The sequence below is a fragment of the Acinonyx jubatus genome, chromosome D2, assembly GCF_027475565.1.
Source record: "Acinonyx jubatus isolate Ajub_Pintada_27869175 chromosome D2, VMU_Ajub_asm_v1.0, whole genome shotgun sequence".
Classification (NCBI taxonomy): Eukaryota; Metazoa; Chordata; class Mammalia; order Carnivora; family Felidae; genus Acinonyx; species Acinonyx jubatus.
The window spans coordinates 36,997,923-37,017,328 of NC_069393.1; the positions used below are offsets into that span (position 1 = coordinate 36,997,923).

The 19,406-nt window shown below is 46.7% G+C and overlaps 1 protein-coding gene across 2 annotated transcripts in view; it reads left to right on the forward strand.

Annotated features, from left to right (window-relative positions):
- RPS24 (ribosomal protein S24) overlaps positions 1 to 19,406 on the forward strand; it is an 85,449-nt gene that overhangs the window by 34,091 nt on the left and 31,952 nt on the right. The window contains exon 5 of one of the 2 annotated variants that reach the window (XM_053207680.1): positions 11,811 to 11,831. The exons of the other annotated variant lie outside the window; for it this stretch is intronic. Coding sequence (XP_053063655.1) covers positions 11,811 to 11,816 — 6 coding nt within the window. The 3' untranslated portion in view covers positions 11,817 to 11,831. Of the gene's footprint in view, positions 1 to 11,810; positions 11,832 to 19,406 lie in introns of those variants that run through there. 2 annotated transcript variants of the gene reach the window in all.

The window sequence follows — 19,406 nt, forward strand, 5'->3', positions numbered from 1 at the left end:
ATCTGACTTTGGCTCAGGTCTTGATCTCGCGGTTTATGGGTTTGAGCCCCACATTGGGCTCTGTGCTGACAGCTCAGAGCCTGGAAGGAGCCTGCTTCGGATTCTGTGTCTCCCTCTCCCTCTGCCCCTCCCCTGCTCACGCTCTGTCTCTGTCTCTCTAAAAAAATAAAGAAACACTGAAGGCTTATTCCATTCAATGCATCCTGTAATGCTCTCAGCACTCTTTGAGGGCTGTATTCTCATTCTGCTGCTCTGAGGTTCAAGCAGGATGAACAAGTGAGGGTACTGGGTGTGCAGATCGTACCACCATGCCCATGGTTCTGGTTGTTTGTTGCCAGCATTCATTCCCATTGCTCAGTGCTTGTGCAGCACTGACAGTTACTTATTTAAATAGTATCCCTGGCTATCCCCATTTTACAGATGAGAAAACGTAGGTAGGTGAAGGACGTGTACCAGGCCATGCAGCTGAACCCGGGGCCCTTGACTATGAGAAACCATAAGCTTTTCCCGCCCCAGCTGCCCCTCTTTATGGGAGGTTAAATCACGCTGGCTTTAAAGACCCCATTACAATACCTTGGTTTCTTTTCTTTTTACCACCTCGAAGCGGCTGTAAAAATACTAAAACCAATTGCCGTCATCTTTCAGACCGCTGCGTTTATGAGATGTAGCTTTCAAATGAATGGAAATAATCGGAAACTCCCTCCCCGTTCCATTCTATGGGGGCATTTCAGATTTATACAATATTTCTGAAAGCTCTTATAATAGGGCATATGCACTTAGGGCATTAATGAAGTCGGCTCAGTGCTGGCTGGTCTCATTTCATGGAGCTAATTGTTAAGTGTTTTGCATACTTACAATTGAACTAAATTATTCCAAGCTAGCTGGTTTCAGGAAGTGTTAATTATATTTCAGTAAAGGAAAATCAAGGCTAAAAAATCATCCACTTAGAGCTTATCTATTTATGAACATCTCATTCTGGAGATCTCAAACATATATTTTAACGCCATGTGAATATTGAGATTAATATTTCTTCACCAAAGAAACCTTTCTTCCGTCTTTGAATAGCCCCCCTCCCCCCATCCCATCCTTCCAGCTTTAATTCAGCAGCCTAGTCTGGAAGTTGAAAGAAGCCTTCCTTTGTATTTCTGGCGCCTTGAATCTTTAAGTTGGATGCCAAGAACAGCATTAGCTCCATTCATCTTGAGACCAACTGGCCTTCTGTAAATGATATTAAGTAATTAATTTATGGGTCCTGCACAGGCCATTTAGGACCCAGCGCTCCCTTGCTCTTGGGTTCTTCTTTGAGGAAGTTAGGAGTTTTCACCTGGGCCATGGATTGGAGAGGGTGAGGGGCCAAGCACTGCCACTCAGGTCTTAGTACAAGGGTGGGGACGGGGGGATGGGAGAGGAGCAGGTCCAGGGGGTCTACAATGCCTGCGTCGTCTATTCACACTTCTCTTCCTACTCATTGGACCAGAAGGTCGGAATAAATGCCTAACAAGAAGTTATTCTGGTTTCTTTTGCATCTGTTGCTCAATTTCTTTCCTATTTGTTTTTAACTTTCTGTTCACTCGCTCACGCATGCATTCATTCTCTCATTCAGGACACACATATCGGGCTATGGAAGGCCTGTCACACCAGAATGCTGGACTGGGGACTGGGCCTGGAGAGCTGAGGGTGGCAGGGCACTCCACTCAGGAGCTCTCATAAGACAGAAACAGACCAGGGCATCAGAGCCACCTGGGGGCTTGTTACAGCACAAGGTGATGGGCCCCACCCCAGAGTTTCTGATTCTGCCAGACTAGGGAGGGCTCATGATTTGCACATTTGCTTATGATGTTCTGGTCTAGGGATCACCCTGTGAAAAACACTGGGAGACTCCTGAGATTTAGGAGTTCTATCCCAAGACCATCTTGATTTTTCCAAAGAAGACATATGGATGGCCAACAGACATCATTAGGGAAACGCAAATTCAAACCACAATGAGATATAATTTTACACATGTCAGAATGGCCAAAATCAAAGACGCAAGAAACAAGTTTTGGGGCGAAAATGTGGAGAAAAAGGAACCCTCGTGCACTGTTGCTGGGGATGCAGATTGGTGCAGCCACTGTGGAAAATAGCATGGAGGTTCCTCAAAAAGTTAGAATTACCATATGATCCAGTAATTCCATTACTGGTTATTTGCCCGAAGAAAACGAAAACACTAATTCGATAAAATATATGCACTCCTGTGTTTACTGCAGCATTCTCTACAATGGCCAAAATATGGAAGCAACCCAAGTGTCTTTCGACTGATGAATGGATAAAAGAAGATGTGATACACACACACACACACACACACACACACAGTGGAATATTAGCCATAAAAAAGAACGAAATCTTGCCATTTGCAAATGTGGATGGAGCTAGAGAGTATTATGCTAAGTGAAATAAGTCAGGGAAAGACAGATACCACGTGATTTCACTTATATGTGGAATCTAAGAAACAAAGACAAAAGACTCTTAAATACAGAGAAAGGGGGGGGTGAGTGAAATAGATAAAAGAGATTGCTTACCTTGGTGAGCACTGAGAAATTTATGGAATTGTTGAATCATATTGTACACCTGAAACAACATTGTAGGTTAATTGTATTTCAATAAAAAAATAAAGCAGAAGGTTGGTATCTATATACCTATATAGACCACCATCACAGAGCTTTTTTTTGCCTGGCAGATGAGAGTGGCATTTTTTTACACAAAGTTTTTCCATTAAAGAGTCACTTTTTTCTCATAAATAATGAATAGAAAATAACCAATATGTGTTGAGAAATGGATGTTGAATGGCCAGTCAGGCTCCTGAAACAGCTGTATAATTCCCCCTGCACACCAGCCTTCCAGAATGAGATTCAAATCCACACTTGTGCAAAATGACAAATTACTCCTTTGCAGAGGCCTTTGCAGAGGGATGCCCACATGTATAGGGGACCCTGGGTAGAATTAACATTTAAGTAGCCTTGGTAACTGAGCACTGAAAAAGGCATGTTAACTTGGAGAGAGGAGAACAGGAATAGGGAAGGTGATAAGAGGACCGTTGACCTGGGGCTTGAAGGGTAAATAGGAGTTTGCTAGCACTGGAGTGAAGGTAGGGTCGAGAACATTTTGGGCAGAAAGAACAGTCTTTGCAAAGGCACAGAGGTGAGAAAAGGCAAGGCTTTTTCAATGAGCATAGAGAAGGGGTGCAGACATTGCTGTTTGCCTGTATAGGGGCAAGGAGGGAGGGAGGCTGGGAGATGAAGCAGGATTACAAAAACCGTAACTATTAGGCTGAAAAGCCAGACTTCATTATGAAATACAGGTGATAGAGGATCACTTAATGTTTTACAGTTAAGAAGAGTGACTCAAGGCTGCTGTTAGGCGGGGGTGGGATTAGAAAAGAAGTGTGGCAGGGCCAGGAAACTTGTGGGAGATAAAGCTAATGAAAATAAGATAAAAAAAATAAGAGGATAAAACTTTAGCTCCTCAGCAGTGGTAGCCACTTGTAGCTGGAGGCTACCGTTGTACAGTGCAGATAGAACTTTATCATTGCAGAATGTTCTATTGGACAGTGCTAGTCTAGAACGGAACCATGGTGTCTGGGTGGGCATATCCCCTTGCATCCATGGACTTCTCCCTGTAGGCAGAGATGGGTGTGGAGGTGGGGGAACCAGAGTAGAGCCAAGTTCAAGGATAGCATGTGCACGGAGTTGAAGCAGTGCTCAGAGGCCCTTAACAGTGTCAAAACCATGGGAGTGTCTGGAGAAGGCCTTAGAAGTTGGAGGAAAGATGGTGCCAGCTGAGTCCTAGAAGCCAAGAAGGAAGTTTCAACAAGTGGAAGCCGTTGGTGACCCTAGAAAAGGGCAGGAATGGTTAAGAGAGACTCAGCCCGGGCCCGCCTGCTCCTTTCTCCTGGAAATTTGAATGGGACACAGTGACTGAGGCCATTAAATGTGGCAGCTGAGGCTCCCATGTTTGGGAGGTTAAGGAGATTTTTTGCAGGAAGATGAGCAACCTACCTGTGGAGAGAGCAGAGCACAGCAGGTGTGTAGAAAGAAAGAGGCCAACGCCTGTGAAAATGTCAGAGGCAAAGTATGGCCCTGATCACCTTCCAGTTCCCATGAGGCCCTCTCCTCTCCCTGTGACACCTGGGCATCTTCACAGTGGTGCTGTCTCTACTTCTAACCCAGGGCGTTTCAGTGAATTTCCCTTTCTTACAACCCAACACATTGACACTTCACTGCCCAGTCCAGGACGTGGCACATACCAAGTGCTCAATCAAAGCTTGTGGAGTGTTCAAATTCATGTGAGATTTGAGCGATGGACAAGACTGAGACAAGCAGAGAGAAAGAAGAGGCCAAAGGCTGCTTCTGCATCCTTCTGCCCACTCCGCTGAATGCACAAGGGAATACTGCTGCTGAAAGGTTTCCTTCTTCCCTCACCCCTTTGGCACCTGGAATATGGCATCCCCCTCCTTCCTGCTTGAAGCTACACGTGTGGCTGGCACTCTTTCTGATGTCTTGCCTTGCATCACCACACTCCCACATCAATTCAGGTGGTGGTTTAGAGCCAATTAAAATTTATAAGCCACAGGTAGTGAGTGAAATCCCAAGGATTAATTTGCTCAGTGGAGTATTAATCTGTGTAATGTCATAGGCGCTCCTTCAGCAAACGTGGCAAGATGGAGACCTGGAGGTACATCCCCTCCCGTGTTTTACTGTAAATGCTTTAATTGGTCCCACTGGGCTGAAGGTGGGGCGTGGCTCCACCTCCTCTGAGCACGGTGAAAGGGCAGAGTCAGCTACTTGGTTCCCCAACAGAGCTGCCTAGAACCTGGCCCCCTGCCTCTGCTACCTGGCAGGGCCCACAGCCCCCTCCCTCAACTGGCAACAGGCTCTCTCCGGCCCGCACTCCCTCGGCTCTGTGCTCCCTTTCCACACTGCCCCCGGGGCAAGGCCAGAGAAGGATCCGTAATGGGCTGATCCCGTCAGCTCCCAGGACTTGCCACTTTCCAGGTTTTGTAATTAGAATCCTTCTCAGTTAGGAGGTGGAGTTAATCAGCAGCCAAATTAATAATGTGGCAATGCCCACCTGTCTAGCCCGCCACCCTGCCTCCAAGACCGCGGAAGAGCAGAAGAGAGGATTTACTAATGCTGAGGCTGCAGAATTAGGGCTCTGTGGTTGGCTGGATGTGAGCCTGTCCAATAGGCTTTGGTGCTGGGGTTTGGGATACCTTCCAAGCTTGGCTCAAGAGAAACTTGTCTCAAGGGTGCTCTGTTTCTTCCTGGACAATCTAAACTTCGGTGTTGTAAGTCAGAGCAGTTACTGTAGCTGGTGACCCTGGAGTTCAGAGGGGCTTAAGTGGCTTGTCCAGAAAGGTAGGCCGAGGCAGATCAGTGGGAGGCCATTTAATATTTAATATAATGGCTAAGAATCCTGGCTTTGGACCCAGATTTCAGTACTAGTTCTGTACTTAGCAACTGGATGCTTTTAGGCAAATTAACTAACTTCTCTGAGAATGCATATCAAAACATCTACCTTGCAGGGCTACACAAAATATATAATGAATTGTTTAGCCCATTGCTTGCAAATAGCCAACTCTTAACAAATAGTAGCTTTTATTATTGTTATGTAGTGATAACAGCAAAAAAAAACCACAAAAACAAAACAAAACAAAAAGACAACAACAACACCCAGGTGTCCTGAGTCCCAGTCTCTCCCTGCTTTCCTCTCTGTTGGCCTCTCTCAGCCTCTCCTGTGCATGGTGATAGTGAGCAGGATAGTGGAGGGGACAGCTTTGAAAAGGACCTAACTGGTGCTTGAGCATGAGGGATTATTGTTACCAACGTTAGCTAAGTCGAAGGCTGCAGAATCCTGCAGGGGTGACTGGCTTGCTCTGATGACATGGGGGAGGAAGTCCAGGGCAAAAGTTCCTTTTGGTTTCCGAGGATTCTGCACTGGTATGAGTGTTAGTCCAAGTTCACTGTTGCCAGCAATCTCTGGCTGGTTTAAGTGGGAAAGGGATCTGCTTAAAGGGAATATGACCCATCAAAGCATCAGCGGGAAAGCTAGGGAAGCGGGATAAGGGTGGCCGGACATGAGGATAACAGCCTGAACTGAGCTGCAGGGAAGGCTTGGTACGGAGCTGGTGCTACTTCCATCCCCACTGTGATGCCCTCGGGACCTGGGAGCTGCCTCTTCTGGGACATATTTTCTCCTGACCTTGCCTCTTACGGGTCCTGGGCATCTGGTCCACTCTTCTTTGGTGACACACGGGGTTTCAGCTGCAAAGAGAAGGGAAATATGAAACAAGTATCAGGCCTGTATTGTTTTCTTTAGAAAAAAAAATTTTTTTTTCTAAAAATGGGGGAGAGGGCAGAGGGAGAGAGAGAATCTTAAGCAGGCTCCACACTCAACTGTCTAAGCCACCCAGGCATCCCAGGCCTGCATTATTTTCTGACTTAGGAGGAGGGCTTTGCCTCCTGAAGACCCACACACACAGGAGAGTATTCTATAGTAGGAAGGCTCAGCCATAAAGTGACCTATGTCAGTGACAAATACCAGAAGTCTTCCAAATGCCCACCCAGTGGACTACGAGGATGTTGAAATCTTACCTGACACGTTTTCGGCATATTTCTGCGTTGACTGGTACTTCTGTGTCTTCTCTTGTATTGAGAAAGGGACTTGTGTTCCTGGAAATGGAGGCCCAGGCCTTGAGATGGGCCTTGATGGGGTGCTTGGGAACTCTGGGGGCATGGGGAGAGTGAGGGAATCATTGATGGCTGGACTTTAACCTGCCCTCGAAGGCATCTGGTCAAAAAGTTCAGGCCAAGGGCAGAGGCCAGCTGTTCAGAGAACCAGTGAATCTGAGCCAAAGTTGCAGGGCAGGGGGAGAGCCAGCAGTGCAGCTGTGGTGGAGAACTGCCTTTCTGGGGACACGTCTGGGTTGTGATGCCCCTCCTCCCCAGGCCCAACTCTGATCCAGCGTATCCAGTGGGGAGGAGGTAGGCCGGAAAGGCCCTTTCCCTGCTCTGACAGCACAGCTCATATCCCAGGGACTTTACCCCACCCGACCCCCCATGGGGGCGACCACTGTGCTCCAGGGAAATGAAAGGTGGCTTCTCATGACCAAATGATAAGGCCTCTGATGCATTCCAGTTGTTTCCCCAAAACAGCACTGAAACAGTCAAACACCAGTAAAAAAAACCCAAAAGTTAAACTTATTCACATAGCAGAAAAAGTAGTGCTGTGGTGTTCAAAGCTCCGGTGGGCGGCTAGCTGGCTGGGGAATCAGAATCCACAGGGCCTCCCCTCGCATCACCAGAAACACCAGGAACCCTTAGGACACTGGTCCTCAAAGTGTGGTCTCCGTATCAACATCGCCTGTGAACAGGTTAAAAATGCAAGTTCTCAGACTCCTTAGTAGACTCACTGAATCAGAAACACTGGCAGTGGGGCCCAGCCCTCTGTTTTAACAAACCCTCCAGGGGATGCTCGTGCTTGAGTTTGAGAACCATTGCCTTAGGATTTTGAGGAGATGCTCTCCTTGTTGAAGGGCCTCAAGTTTCCCCCTCTGTAAAGTGGAGAGTTTGAATGCTTTTTTTTTTTTTTTTAATGCGTTTACTTTATTTTTGAGAGAGAGAGAGAGGGACAGTGCTTGAGCGGGGAAGGGACAGAGAGAGGGACACACAGAATCCGAAGCAGGCTCCAGGCTCTGAGCTGTCAGCACAGAGACTGATGTGGGGCTTGAACTCACAGATGGTGAGATCATGACCTGAGCCGAAGTTGAATGCTAAACTGACTGAGCCACCCAGGCACCCTTGAATGATTTTTTTAAACATATTGAAATAATTCCATGGAATGGAAAAACCCAGATCCCTCACTCTATTATGTTATCAATTAGCAGAGCCTCACTGAGTCACAAAACCTCTCTGGGCACGGTTTTCTTTTTCATGGAGGAGGTGGTACCTTGGGGCATGGACAGGATTGGATGACTTTTGCGGGCCGCCTGTGGATCCCGGTGTGTGCTATGCTGCTTTTTTGCGACATGGTTTGCTGCAGCACTGATTTTCAAAGCCCCAGGCCGGGAACAGCCACGTGTCAACAAGTAGGACACTAAATAATGGTGCATCCATGCAATATGATATTCTGCACTTGCAAAAAAGAATGAGGAGAATGTACACGTACTGATTGGGGCCAGTCTCTCAGATACAGTAAGTGAAAAAAACCACGGTGGAGAATGTTATGTATAATATGCTAAAATTTGTGCGAAAAGATATAAATATGTTTGAATATATGTAAGATATCTCTGGCTGTAGCAGATACCGCTTGGAAAGGACACTTGAGGGACTGGGGGTTGGAGATAACGGGAGTGAGACTCATTGGTCACTAAATCCCCTTTGGTACTGATTTTAAAGCATATACAGTTGACCCTTGAACAACACGAGTTTGAACTGTGGTGTCTACTTATGTATGGATTTTTTTTTGATACAGTACAGTACTGTAAATGTATTTTCTCTTATCATTTTCTTCGTAACATTTTCTTTTCTCTAGCTTACTTTATTGTAAGAATACAGTGTATAATACATATAACCCATAAAATATGTGTTAATTGTTTATGTTCTTGGTAAGACTTCTGGTCAACAGTAGGCTATTAATAGTTACATTTCGGGGGAGTCAAAAGTCATATGTGGAGTTTCAACTGCGCAGGGGGCCGGTCGCCCTAACCCCCTGCGTGGTTCAAGGACCAACTGTACATGTACTAGTCAAAAAACAAAATGCAACAAAAAGCACCAGCAATAGAGAACCACAGTCCTGTCTGGCTCTCTGATGTTTTGATCTTGGAGCAGTGGCAGCCAAGTCCGCAAGTCAAAGATGAACGAGGCTCATGTAGTGCCCTGAGAGTGAGGAGGAGAGGAAAGTGTGGCAGCAGGTGTCGGCAGAGTTCACTGTGACACACGCACAAACGGCCCCCTCGCCAGGCCTCTGTCTGCACCTTGCAAACAAAAGGGAGATGTGGAGGTAGAGAGGGCCTCTGCGCGTAGGCGGTGGATCGGGCTGAGCAGGGAAGCTCTGGAGGGCGGGGCTGTGCTTGCCAGGCAATCAGGGCACCGCTCTCATGGTAGGTTCCAGCTGGGCACTTGTAAGACGGAGTCCAGGACCCCAGAGGTGCCAGGAGGTGCAGGGCGGGAGGCTGTGCTGGAGCGTGGAGGCTCACCAATGGGGCTTCCCACTCACAGCGCCCTTCTCCCTTCTTGATCTCCTGTGTGCCTCTGAGGGCATTGTTGTTCACCCCTTTCTGCACACAAGGAAATGGGGGCTCCTTTTCCCAAGGACCTGTGCAAGATTGCATTGCCGGTTAACGGCTGAGCTGGGCTTGGAACTCAGGTTACTGGCTCCAAATTCTCTGCAATGAATGGTGGAAATAGGTTGCTGGTTGCTAATGACCTGAGCATGGAACGGTCATCCCCCTCTTACGGCTCGGGCTGAAAGAACTCAGGGTCCCAGATTTGAGAAGTGGCTGGTAGAGCTGTCCGTTCACGGGCAGCTGCCGGCCTGGAGGAGCTTCCTCCGGCTGGGGCCGAGGCTACTTCCTCACAGGGAGGATGGAAGTGGCTCTGGGACCCTGTGAGGCGTTCTGCCATGGCCTGGTCCCATTTTCCTCTTCTCATTGCATGTGCCAGTCTGGCCAGATAAATGAATACAATGAGCATTCTCTGCCTGTGGAAATCCGGTTATTCCTTTAAGGTCCAGCTCAAATGCCCGTCCTCCACGAAGATTCTCTCATCAGCCCTGGAGGGTTGAATCTCTCTATTCTGACCTTGCTGGAAGCCCAGGCAGAGTGAGAGAGTCTCCTCAGAGCCCTCCTTGGAGCAGAGAGCCAGGACCGGATTCCTTGAGGCTGCCTACCCTATGGCAAATTACAGGCACACAGTAATGTTTTGTGAAGGCTGTAAGGGCTCTTGCCCTCATTTCTCCTCTCCACAGACAGAAATCATTTATGATGATGAGTCTCATATAGTTAGAACAGAGGGTGTGTGTGGCAGGAAGTGGCCAGGGACTAGTACTTGGAGTTGGGGTTGGTCGTGAAGGCCTTTCCTGCAGGCTACAGTCAGACTTTATCCTGGCGACCTTGGGGGCCATCAGAGGTGCTGAACTAACCTGTGCAGTCTCTCTGGCGGCGGTGAGGTGGGAAGCCTGGGCCGACAGGGAGAGCCTGGATGTACATGGCCAGGGACTCAGCAGGCCTTGGCACCCTGGGTGGATCTGAATTAGGCAGCGGGGCAGACCTCGTAGGGGACAGCCAGAGCTGGGATCCGTAGTCATAGGAGAGGAGGAGGAAGGAAGAGAGGGCTGGAGGGGACTCACAGTGCCTCGTGGCCTCTCATGGGCCTGGTGGTGGGTAATACAGAACTTCAAGTGACAAGAGGGGTCAGAGGAAGTCTCAACAGCAGAAGGAAAGAGTCATTTAAAAAAGGAGGGGTGGTGGCTAACCTCACAGGCTTCAGAGGTCAGTCTGTGGAGGGGCTGGGGGAGAGGTGGCCGGGAGTGAGCCGGTGGGAGGCCACCGGCAGCCCCGTGTGATTGCTTTCTGGGGTGTGACGGTGGCAAAGCCGGACTGCAGTGGTAGGCAGGCAGCTGGGGCATTGCTCATGGGTGAGGAGTGGGCGCTCAGCACAGGCTTGCTGCTTGATTGATTCTGCTGCTTGAGCAACACAAATAGCCGGAAATGTAAACACCGCTGGATCCGGCGCAGCACCCCTTGGCATTGCTAATTAGCCCTCAGATTACTCCTTGCAAGGGAGCAGCTACGTTACACCTCAGTTATGGCTGGATGGGCTGCGTGGGGAGGCAGGTCTGGTCAGCGGCTGCCCATCGACACCTTCTCCCCAGTTTTCTTTGAGAAACACCAGAAACCATCACCCAGCCCCTGCTTCCTGGTCCTACCTTTCCAAGGTACCATTGCTTAGGTGTTATTAGTTAAGAGAGGGACTAATTTGTGTAATGGAAAAGTCACGGAGAGAGAATGTGGTATAAATGTTAATCGCTTTTTTAACTTCACATTATGTGATCCGTTAACATTAATATTTAATTTAATGCAGTCAAAAGATTAATGCTTGTGTTTATTTCTAAAAAAGGCAAGGATGCTTCAGGCTGCTTTTCAGCTTGGTTGAGCTTTGGGGGAAAAAAAAACCCACCCAGAACAGAAGAAATGTATTCATGCTGTAATAATACAAATACCCTCTCCCCCACCCGCTCTCCCTCCTCAATTCCTAAAAATAAGCCGCAGGGTTCTAATGGGGACACTGATTAAATATTCGGCTCTGTAATTTATGCCCAAGTGAATCCCAACAGGAACCAGGGGCTCTGGAAATCTGTTGTGAAATAATTATCCTGAATGACATTGTCGAGATGGTCTGCAAGGGTGCTGTCAATAATGCATTAGCCCAAATCTGTTTGAAATACAGCAAGGAAATTACACGATATTCATGGGAACCTGAAAGAATTATCAGTAAACAAATTTAATCAGCTTGATGTTATGCATACCACTCAACCTCTTATTATCTGATCATCTAGGTTTAGAACACGCAGGGGAATTGAATGGCGCGGGACGTGAGGCTGAGCGTGTGCCTGTGTGTGTGTGTGTGTGTGTGAGAGAGAGAGAGAGAGAGAGAGAGAGAGAGAGAGAGAGAGCGCACGCGCGTGCGCCGTGCATGCATGCTTCTTGGAACCAGCCTCAGGTCTCCACGTTTCTTCTCCTTGGCTGCAATCCTTTTGCATTTTTTTTTCTCTAGGCCTGATTGGTGGCTGCCAGCTCTCACCTCAGCTGGGATCTTGGACTCCTCTTTCCCGCAGAGTCAGAACCCTGATTAGAAAAATCAGCTGACTGCCTACCTTTCCTCCAGATGCCTCTTTCTCCTCTCCTGCCTTTCAAAGAAGGGGTGGCCCCTACTATGGAACTCAGGAGTAAAGAGGTGGGTTGGAGAGGAAGTGAGTGCTGTCATCGGGAGAGACATTTCTGGACATAGAAGGAAGAGGCCAAAGTGAGGATCTGCCACTATTTAGCCGATCTTACACAAGCCCCTTCCTATCTCTGGGCCTCCATTTTCCCATCTGAAAAACGGGTCTTGGCTGGGTGGTCTGTGTGATTTGATGAAATCTTGGTAGAAGCTTAGCAGCATGTCACTCGCTTGCATTTTGCTCCTTGTCTTCTAGATGGGGACTGCAGAGGGGCTTTCTCAAGACCAAATGGGAAATCAGAGGCAGAGTCAACATAACTTTCAGATCCCCTTCTCATGACCCCTCCATCCCGCAAGTCAGAACGTTATTTTTTGTCTGCACCAAAAGGCATGGGGAGCATTTCCGAGTCTCGATTTCAGAACCGAGCTCTAGGTTCTGTGGTGGGGGACTTGGCTTGCCTTCCTGGCTTTGCAAGTCCCTTTCCATTTCCAGGCCTCAGCTTCCTTGTCTATACAACAAAGGGGCTGGATGAGATGACCTTTCCGACCCCCTTATTTTAGCTTTGACATTCCACATTGTCATCCACTTCCTAAGTTCCCCAATTGGCTAAGGCTTCATACTTTGAGGAAGGAGAACTAGCTTCCATTTGCAGACTATGCCCTCTCTTCTAGCTTCTGTGTGCAGTGAAAGTACATTCCTATCAAGCGTCTGCTGTGGTCAGTGCCCGGGACCGGGCCCTGTTGGGGAGCATGTATGGAATATGCTTACTGAGTCCACTTTGTGCCTGGTCCTGGGCTTGGTATTGGCATGACTTCATGGGACTTGGGGAATAAATAAAAGCCAATTCATTCAATAGCTTCTTTTTGGGTACCTACTGTGTGTCTGTCCCTATTGTCAGCATCATGTAGGATAATAGGCATATATATGAAGACAAACTGCACTAAGCACTTCGATGTTTAAAAGCGTGGTGAATGAGACTTTCCCACTGCTTGGGAACGGGCCACCCTGAAGTAGAGCTAAGAGGCAGAAAACATCTGTTTTATAAAGAGCACCAAAAGCAAACAGGTACAGACACTCCTCCAGAAGCTACTGGATGGGCTCTTTTACCTCCACCCATAATTGCAGCCCAGACCCTGGCCCCACACTGTCATGGCCTATACAGATCAAAGTCTAGATGTGGCACTGTTCAATATGGTAGCCGCTAGCCTCAGATGACTATTAAGCACTTGAAATGTGGCTAGTCCAGATTGAGATGTGCTAGCAGTGTAAAGTACACACTGGATTATCTCAAAGATTTAGTTCAATAAAATATGTAAAGTATCTCAATAGTTTTCTATATGATTATATGTTGAAATAATATTTTGGATATACTGAGTTAAATGAAATGGAATATTGGGACACCTGGGTGGCTCAGTCAGTTAAGTGTCTGACTCTTGATTTTCGCTTTGGTCATGATCTCATGGTTCTTGAGATCAAGCCCTGTGTTGGGCTCTGTGCTGACAGCACGGAGCCTGCTTGGGATTCTCTCTGTATCCCTCTCCCTCTCCCTCTCCCTCTCCCTCTCCCTCTCCCTCTCCCTCCCTCTCCCTCCCTCCCTCCCTCCCTCCCTCCCTCTCCCTCTGCCCCTCCTCTGCTTGCACACGTGCTCTCTCTCTCAAAATAATAAACTTAAAAAATAAAATAAAAATTAAAAAAATGAAATAGAATATTAACATGAGTTTCACTGTTTCTTTTGGCTTATTTTGAAAAGTTTTATTTATTTAAGTAATCTCTGCACTGAAAGTGGGGCTCAAACTCACAACGCCATGATCAAGAGTTACACACTCTTCCAACTGAGCCAGGCAGGCACCCCCTCTTTTGGTTTATTTTGTTGTGAATCATAGGAAATTTAAAGTCCTATATGTCTATTATATTTATATTTCCTATAGAATTATCTCAAAGAATATTTAAATACTCAAATAATTATCTGATGGGAGTATGGAGGGTGGTGATGTGACTTTCCCCCTCTCATTTCTCACGGGGGAGGCTGGATGGGGCATTTGTCCCCACTTCATGTGAGGGGTTCTAAGGGAACCACTCATAGAGATGAAGGGGTGCTGGATGAAGGAAGATTGACATTTTAGTTTGTGCCTTATCTCCTCCTTAGCAGAGGAATTGCTGATCTGCTCTTTGTGCTTATTTGAACAGGGGGAAAGGATAATTGGAAAGTGTGGTGGGCAGAAAAATGTCCCCTTACCACCCCCATCCTTGCCCCAAGATGTCTACGTCCTAATCCCAGCAACCTGTGAATATGTTATTTTACATGGTGAAAGGGACTTCGCTGATTTGATTAAAGTTAAGGACCTTGGGATAGGGAGATTATTCTGGATTATCCAGTTGGGCCTAATCTAATCACATGAGTCCTTGACCATGAAGAACCTTTCCTGGCTGCCATCAGAGAGACATGGGATAACTAGGATGATGGAAAAAGAGGCAGGAAAGATGAGAGGGTATGAAAGGGGCTCGGCTTGCCATTGTTGGCTTTGAAGATGGAAGAAGGGGCCACAATCCAAGCAATGCGGGGGGCCTGTAGATGCTGGGGACAGCACAGAGACAGATTCTCCCCTAGAGCCTCTAGAAAGGGACATAGCCCTGCTGACATCTTGATTTTACCCCAGGAGATATGCACTTGATGTCTGACCTATAGAAGCAGAAGATAACACATCTGTGTGGTTTTAAGCCACCGATTGTGGTAATTTGTTATGGCAGCAATAGGAAGCAAATACAGAGAGAGACAATGAGTTGGAGAGAGGATATGGTACTTTGGCACAATAAAACTGCGTGAGTTGCTCATGAATTGAGTGCGCATTTTGTAATACAGCCAGGCTTAAGCCATCTGGCAAGATCCACCCAAGAGCCTGGATGCAGGGGAAGGAAGCTTAGCAGCAAGAGGCTTTGGGGTTGATCACTAAGGGTGGTAGTTGAGGGAGGGCAGAGGGTGTCAGCTTGGGGCAGCTCTTGGGGATGAGTAGTGGAGAATTCTCCTTCTGGTAAGGCCTCCTGAAGCACTCATGCCTGTATTCTAAGATCAGTTTAGGACCTACCACATAGAGACTGAAGAGTGGCCATAGAAGAGCCATCAGCCACCTATATCAGTTAGCCTCGGTTATGCTAAGTAACACACAGCTCCCAACTCTTAGAGCTTTATGACAATGGAGTTGTCCCTGTTCATGAATGAATGAATGAATTCCCTGTTCATGAATGAATGAATGAATTCCCTGTTCATTCTCTATGTCTATCTCTACTCATCCTCCTGGGATCCGTCCTCACATGTCATTTGCTATGGAGCAAGCCACATGGCTCCACCTAACTTCAAGGGGACAGGAAAGTGTAATCCAGCCATATGTTGGGAGTAGAACTGGGTATATTTATTGATCACTAATGTCTACCAATCCTCTTTTCTTTTTTATCCTTTCCAGGCCCAAAAGCTCCCAAGGAGAAAGGGCCCCAGGAGAGGAAGGGGGAGGAGTTCGGAAGAGCAGAGCATATGCCTTTCCTCAACAGCAGAGACTCTCAGGTTGATATCTGACTGGTATGGGAAGGGTGTGAGGACTAAATGAGACATGCGGCTGAGATTTTAAACCAGACTGGAATTTCCACTTAGACCCTGAAAATGAAAGGAGGCTGAAGGGTCATCCTGTGATGTCATTACAAAACAGGAAATGTGAGGTTCATCAGGGAAAGGACGAAAGCAGTACTTTGAAGAAACAAAACTGTTTTTTTATATGTGGCTAATTTCAGACTCTACTGAGTCCAACTACCAGTGCATTTAATCCTCAAAATGATCCTTTGAATCAGTGTCTGTTACTACCTTCATTTTCCATGTCACAAAACCGAGGCTCAGAGAGGGTGGGTAATATGCTGAGTGGTGCACAGATCAAGTAGCTAGTCAAAACTCAAACTCAGATTGTCTGCCTCCAAGTATACTTTTAAAAGCCATACTTGCTGTACTGTGCCATACTACACTGACGTCAGTGGAGTGCTACTGCTTTCTGGAGTAGACAGGAGAGACGCACACTGTGAGCTATTCCTTTGTGGGCAGGAAGGTTAAATTAGGAAGATGCTCAGGATTTGGCAAAAGGGAACGGACATTTCTGGACCTTCTACCACGTGCCAGGCCCTGCCATGTACTTGGCACACAATATCTCATTTAACTCCCTGGGCAACTTTATAAGTAAGCAGTTCCATTCCAGTTTTGCAGATGAGCCAAACCGAGGCACAAAGAGATGACACAACTTGCCCAATGTCAAGGAAGTAATAGGCAAGATTTGAATCCAGTTCTGCCTGATTTTCAAAAGTCTCTCTACCCAGCAACGATTTCCCAGTAAATGACTTTGGAGGAGCCAGAGGAGAGGAGGCCAGAAGGAGGTGCGAGAGTCTTGAGGAAGACCTCCAGGCTGAGAGGATATGATGGAAACAGGGAGGGTGGTGAGAGAAGGTGTGCAGGTGAGAGCTCGGAGCCAAGAGTAGGTAGGTCTGATTGGCACTGACACTGTATAAGAACAGTGGGGGCAGGAGGAAAGGCAGGTTGGAGCCAGGTCAGGAGTTGTTTGGAATGTAAGGTTGAGGAGTTTGGCTTTGTTCCCTCAGGCCATGGGAGATGTTTGCAGTTGGAGAAAGAGGAGGTGTGCTGTGGGAGAAAGAGGAGGAAGCCTGGAGTGTGGGGTTTCTGAGGCTGCCCCTGTGCTGAAGTGCTGGGGTGTTCTGCCATTATCCCCTGTGCAAGTGGAAAACAGGAAAGGGCTACTTTAGGCAGAAACGTCCCTCAGGACAAAGGCATGGTCGGGGTTGCGGGAGAGTTGGGCGGTAGGATTCCAGATACATCAGGACAGAGCAACGAAGGGCACAGAGGTACGGAGGGTGCCTAAGGCAGGGGACAGACTGTGGCTTTGGCACATGGCAGACCTCTTTCTGGTCTCAGGCTTGTTTTCACTGCTTATGTGACCCTGGGCACATAATTTTGCCTTGATGACATTAAAATCAAAGAGATCTGTGTGGTAGAACCTGCCAATTTCCTCACTTTACCATGCTTCAAAATGTAGCCCCTTTATTATCTGTATCTGATCTTCTTGAGGAGCCCCTTTCCTACAGAGGAATAGAGAAACTTCACATGCCAGCTGACAGTCTCCACTAGCCTATTTAGTCTCCTTTCAGTGAAAATGTTCCTGCTCTTTGTTTTTATCTTCCAATCAGAGCTGGCTTAAATAGTTCCTTTGGGATTGATGGATAACTCTTTAAGTAAATGTCCTGTCATTCGGGGTTTCACTTCTTTCCCTACTTCTTTCCAAGATGGTAACTGGGTATTTGAGGGCTTTACTGCATTCTTCAGGTAGCACAGAGATGGGCTTTAGATTTGCATGGTGTCCTCTGTATCCAGGAGCTAGTCTGGTCTTCTGGCCACTCAGGTATGACTTATTTCTTTTGGTCTTCTGGTTGATATGCTGGTGGAGTTTGTGGTTTTGGCCATTTGTCCTCAGTCACAAAGTTCCTGTCCATGATGGCCTCTTTTCTCTTGATCCTAGGCCTTTGCCCTCTCAGTACCTTTGTGTGCCATCTTCTCTCTGATGGAGGTTCAAGGGTGCTGCCTCAGACTCATTCCTCTGGTAGTTTCCTACAGTGGCTGCTGTGCCATCACCCTCTGCCATGTTGGAAACCTTTTTTTTTTTAAATGTTTATTTATTTTGAGAGAGAGACAGAGAGTGTGAGTGGAAGAGGGACAGAGAGAGACACACACAGAATCTAAAGTAGGCTCCAGGCTCTGAGCTGTCAGCACAGAGCCCAATGTAGGGCCCGAAACCATGAACCGTGAGATCATGATCTGAGCTGAAGTTGGTTGCTTAACTGACTGAGCCACCCAGGTGCCCCTGTTGGAAAGCTTTTGAGTGTTTTTTTCCTAGAGAAAAACTCCTGCTGGTAGACATGGGAAGTGGGCCGTTAGTTCTTTGCATGGCCTTCCCTTTCCCCTTGACCCACCTAATTTATCTCTTCAAGGTGAGACTACAGTTAGGGGGGAAACGTAGAACACAATGGCCTGAACTTCCCTCCCTTTATCCATCTTTTCTTCTCACAGCTTTGTGAATGTGAAGGGGTGAACATCCTGACTTTTACTTTGGGGAAATACAGCACCACAAGTCATGTGGTGGATGCTGGCTCCATGCCTGCGCTCCAGGGACAGACAGGTAACTAAGGCCTGGACAACCATGCCATTCCCTTCCCCTGGCCAGTGACTGCTTCAGGGATGGACATGTGACCACATTTGTGCCATGAGAGACAGCTCTGGGAACTTATTAGAGCCTATAACAGAGAAGCTCCTTTTTAAAAAAAAATTTAACATCGAGATATAATTTATATAGAATGAAATGCACTGATCTTTAGTGTTTAGTTTGAAGAGTTTTGACAAATGTATACACATTGGTGTACCTAACACCCAAATAAAGGTGTAGATTATTCCCATCACCCTTAGAAATTCCCCCAGGCTCTTTTCCAGTCAATCCCAGGAAGTCTCTTCTGATCCTTTCCAGTCAATACCACTCGCCTCCCAGAGTACACACCAAAGGCAATCATTATTCTGACTTTTATCATTATAGATTACCTTTCCTGTTCTAGAACTTTTCATTTTGGACTTTTCATTCTGTTCCACTTATCTATTTGTCTATACTTAATTCAACATCACAGTGCCTTGATATACTGCCATAGAGTTTAGGCAGTATAAATATTATAATTATGTTCTTTTTCAAGACTGTTTTTGTTAGTTAGGTCCTTTGAATTTTCATACAGATTTTAGAATTATCCTTCCAATTGTTCAACAAAACATGCTGGGATTTGATTGGGACTTCATTGAATCTGCAGATCAGTTTGGGGAAAGTTGACATCTTATCCATATAGAATCTTCCAAACCATGAATATGGTATATCTCTCCATTTCTTTCTTTCTTTCTTTCTTTTTTTCTTTCTTTCTTTCTTTCTTTCTTTCTTTCTTTCTTTCTTTCTTTCTTTCTTTTTCTTTTCTTTTCTTTTCTTTTCTTTCACTTCTCTCAGCAAGGTTTTTTCTCAATGTAGAAATCTTTCACTATGTTCATTGCCAAGTATTTTATATTTTTTGATGCTATTAGAAAGAGTATTTTTTAAAATTTTGTTTGCCAGTTGTTTGTTGCTAGTATAGAAATTCTCTTTTTAGTGTTTGGTAAACTGGTTTGAGGTAAGGCATGCAAGGGACACCATGGGGAGATGGTCTCTCTGAGAGTGACTTCAAAACTGAGGGGAACAGAGCTAAAAGATGGGGAGGTGGGGACGTGGGGAGGTAGGGAGGGAGAGAGAGAGATCTCTAAAGAAAGGATCTGAGCTCCTATGTTCAAAGGTGACTCACTTCTTCCCTTCCGGAAGACAATCTAC